The following is a 3,122-nucleotide window of genomic DNA, read 5'->3' as shown; positions in this document are numbered from 1 at the left end:
TCTTCAGATAGAATCTACCTCATCTTAGGTTGCCTTTTTTTGTTGTTGTAATTTTTTTGTTATTGTGTTGAACGAGTTGTATGTGTAATCAATAATACTACACCTACTTAAACAACTACGTAAAGTTACGTAAACTTCCTAATCTAAACCTCTCTCCCCCCTGATTTTAATGGGGGTGGGCCCCTTCCTCTTCCCATCCCCAATCCTCACTTGCCACGTTTGCTGTTACATAAAACACGTAAAGTAATTACGTAGATGTAGCATTGCTCATGTGTAATATGCAGAGGCCGGGCATTTGCTCAGTTCAATAGTATCACGTCGATATATCAATTAATTGGAATTGTCCTTCATACAAAAAAAAAATCCTCCACATATGAGTACTGGCTAATCAATGATGTATTTTCTCTTTCAAATCAGCACATTTCGATCTTTGATGTAGTTACTGCTATCACATAAAAGTTCATTTCAAATAATAAGCTGATGAATCACTGAAAATACGCAAATTTACAGGGGAAGTTACAAACCATGATGGAAAATCAAAACCCCTAGTAGAAGTACAAAATAAAGATCACAAATACCCCCCAAATGGCAGGAACTGAGAATAGAACGTGGGCAGCCTTCAATATTGCTGGTGTTGTATCTTTGCCGGTCATTAGCACATTGGAAGATCAACTGGAGGCGCCTCCAGTGACTGTAGCTCGCCATACCCGTCCTCCACCAGAAACGCCATTGCCAGGCCCCAGGTGATGTGCACGTCGAGATGGCAATGCATGAGCCAAACCCCCGGGTTGTCGGCGCGGAACCGGATGACCGCCCAGCCGTTCACCGGCACCGCCACGGTGTTCCTCTGCGGTGGGTTCTCGAGGTTGAACTTCGCGGCGTCCTTCTCGGCGTCGTAGTTGCCGAAGCCCTCGGCGAGGATGTAGAAGTCGTAGCCGTGGAGGTGGATGGGATGGTTCTCCGGCGTGACGATGCTGGTGTCCTGCAGCACGACCTGCACCACGGAGCCGAACCTGAGCTTGTACAGCTTGGTCGCCGGGATCGGCTGCCACAGGCTTTGGCTGACGTTCTGCGCCGTGTAGTCGAACTGCACCGGCGGGTTGGCCGGGAAGTCGGTGGTGTACACGCCCGGCATGTCGTAGTAGTGTGCGTGGAGGAGGGAGGTGGCCTTGGGGAAGACGAAGGAGACGTTGTTCATGCTGGCCGTGAAGCGGGTGTTGTTGTTCGGCCCGGCGCACAGCTGCCCCGGCTCGCAGTTGAACAGCCCGAGGCCGACGGTGAAGAAGAGGTTCTCGTCGACGGGGCTGGGGATCTCGACCTTCCGTGGGCTCTTGATGCCCGCGGCGAAGGCCGTGGCGGCGCCGGTGTCGTTGAACGCCGGGAGGGTCGGGAACGCCGGCGGGATGGTTGGGCCGAAGTCGGTGGTGCAGCCGCAGTCGTACTCGAGGATGGCGGTGGTGGTGGTGTTGTCGAACGCCACGCCCTGCGTGGTGACGTAGCCGCGCGCGGCGATGTAGTAGCGCGTGGGCGCCTGGTCCATGGTGACGAGCACGTCGGTGGTCTGGCCCGGCGCGATCATGAGCACGGAGGTGACGAACGGCTTGGTGTAGGAGGCGTCGACGCCGACGACCGTCATCTTGTGGCTGGCGATGGAGACGAAGAGCTCGTGGTTGAGCGCAGAGTTGATGAACCGCAGCAGCGCCGTCTCGCCGGGCTTCACCGAGATGGCGGTGGTGTCTGCCAAGAGCCAAAGGGAACGACACACACGTCGTCAGTGTACACGTTCGTGTCACGCACGATGACTAGCAGCATCGATCGCCGGCGAGATGATTAGCTAGCAGTACCTTGGCGGGAGCAGTTGTAGAGGTCGCCGGGCTGGCCGTTGACGGTGAAGGCGTCGGAGACGTTGGGCGCGCCGCCGGTCCTCTGCGCCTCCCGGATGACCTCGACGGGGTTGGCGTTCCACCACTCGCCGAGGAGGATGGGGACCTCGCGGGCGGGCTTCTCGAAGGGGTAGGGCTTGTCCTCCCGGGGCCGGATGATGAGCGCGCCGTAGACGGTGGCCCGGAGCCAGGAGCTGTGGGCGTGCCACCACAGGGTGCCCTCCTGGCCCTCGATGGTGAAGCGGTACTTGTAGCTGCCGCCGGGCTTGATGGGGCACTGCGTCACGAACTCGGGCCCGTCCGCCCACCCCGTCCTGAACTGCCGGATGCCGTGCCAGTGGATGGTGACGTTGTACTGCGCCTGGTTCACGACGTTGACCACCAGCGTGTCCCCCTCCCGGACCTCCAGCGTCGGGCCCGGGAACTGCCCGTTCACCGTGATGATGTTGTGCTCCTCGCACAGCCTCTTCACCGGCGTCTCCTGGACCTTCATCATCACAAAACAAACAGTCAGAGACAAGAAAAACAGCAACGCCATTGCTGGTAGGAAAGGCAGGGTAGCACGTAGGATCACGTACGACGAACTCGTGGTGGTGCACTTTGGTGGCGCCGGCGAGCAGGGCGGACGCGAGGCAGCCGAGGAGAAGGAGAAGCCCGGTGGGCGCCATTGCCGGTCCGCCGATCGCTGATCGCCGATCTCCTCGTCTACGGCGGCGCTCTCTGCGATGGGGTGGTAGCTAGCTAGAGAAGGTCTTGTTGTTGTGTCTGAAGGCTCGAGTTGAGTTGGCGATGAGACTTGCAGCGTCGAGGGGGCGGTATATATAGCGTTCGGAGGAGCAGGGTTCAAATGCGCTCGTCGTCGTGTTCCTGCCGTCCGGCCTGCAGCTGCGGGTTGGTCGATTAGGTTGTGATTTTTCTGCGTGGGGAAGCTTTTCGCGGGCGGCCATGCTAGCTGCATCGATCGAAGTGACCTGCTTCGATCGAGGCCTCGTGTGTCATGTCAACCCTGCAGATGGTTTGGTGCACCCACTGGACTGCCCCCGGTTGGCGCATGCGCAGTGGTTTCACGGAGCAAGCGACTTACTTGAGAATGACACGAAAGGTGCGTCTTACTTTCCACCGTGCTTTTGATGTCTGTCACATCCAGTTCGGTTATACGACTCACTTGATTTGCCTCGAGTCTGGAAACATTATTGCTCATTTAACAGTCGATAGTCATCGCAAAAAATGACATTAACG

At 57.2% G+C, this 3,122-nt stretch overlaps 1 protein-coding gene across 1 annotated transcript; it reads right to left on the bottom strand.

Annotated features, from left to right (window-relative positions):
* Positions 1–463: 463 nt before the first annotated feature.
* LOC123079615 (laccase-3) lies at positions 464–2,666 on the bottom strand. The gene is made up of 3 exons (XM_044502411.1): positions 2,462–2,666; positions 1,845–2,370; positions 464–1,737 (listed from the first exon to the last, which is right to left on the bottom strand). The coding sequence occupies exons 1-3, from the start codon at positions 2,549–2,551 to the stop codon at positions 653–655; spliced, it is 1,701 nt and encodes a 566-aa protein (XP_044358346.1). The 5' UTR covers positions 2,552–2,666; the 3' UTR covers positions 464–652.
* Between the last annotated feature and the right edge of the window lie 456 nt (positions 2,667–3,122).

Source organism: Triticum aestivum, chromosome 3D, assembly GCF_018294505.1.
Source record: "Triticum aestivum cultivar Chinese Spring chromosome 3D, IWGSC CS RefSeq v2.1, whole genome shotgun sequence".
Taxonomy (NCBI): Eukaryota; Viridiplantae; Streptophyta; class Magnoliopsida; order Poales; family Poaceae; genus Triticum; species Triticum aestivum.
This window is presented reverse-complemented; position numbering and strand designations above follow the sequence as displayed.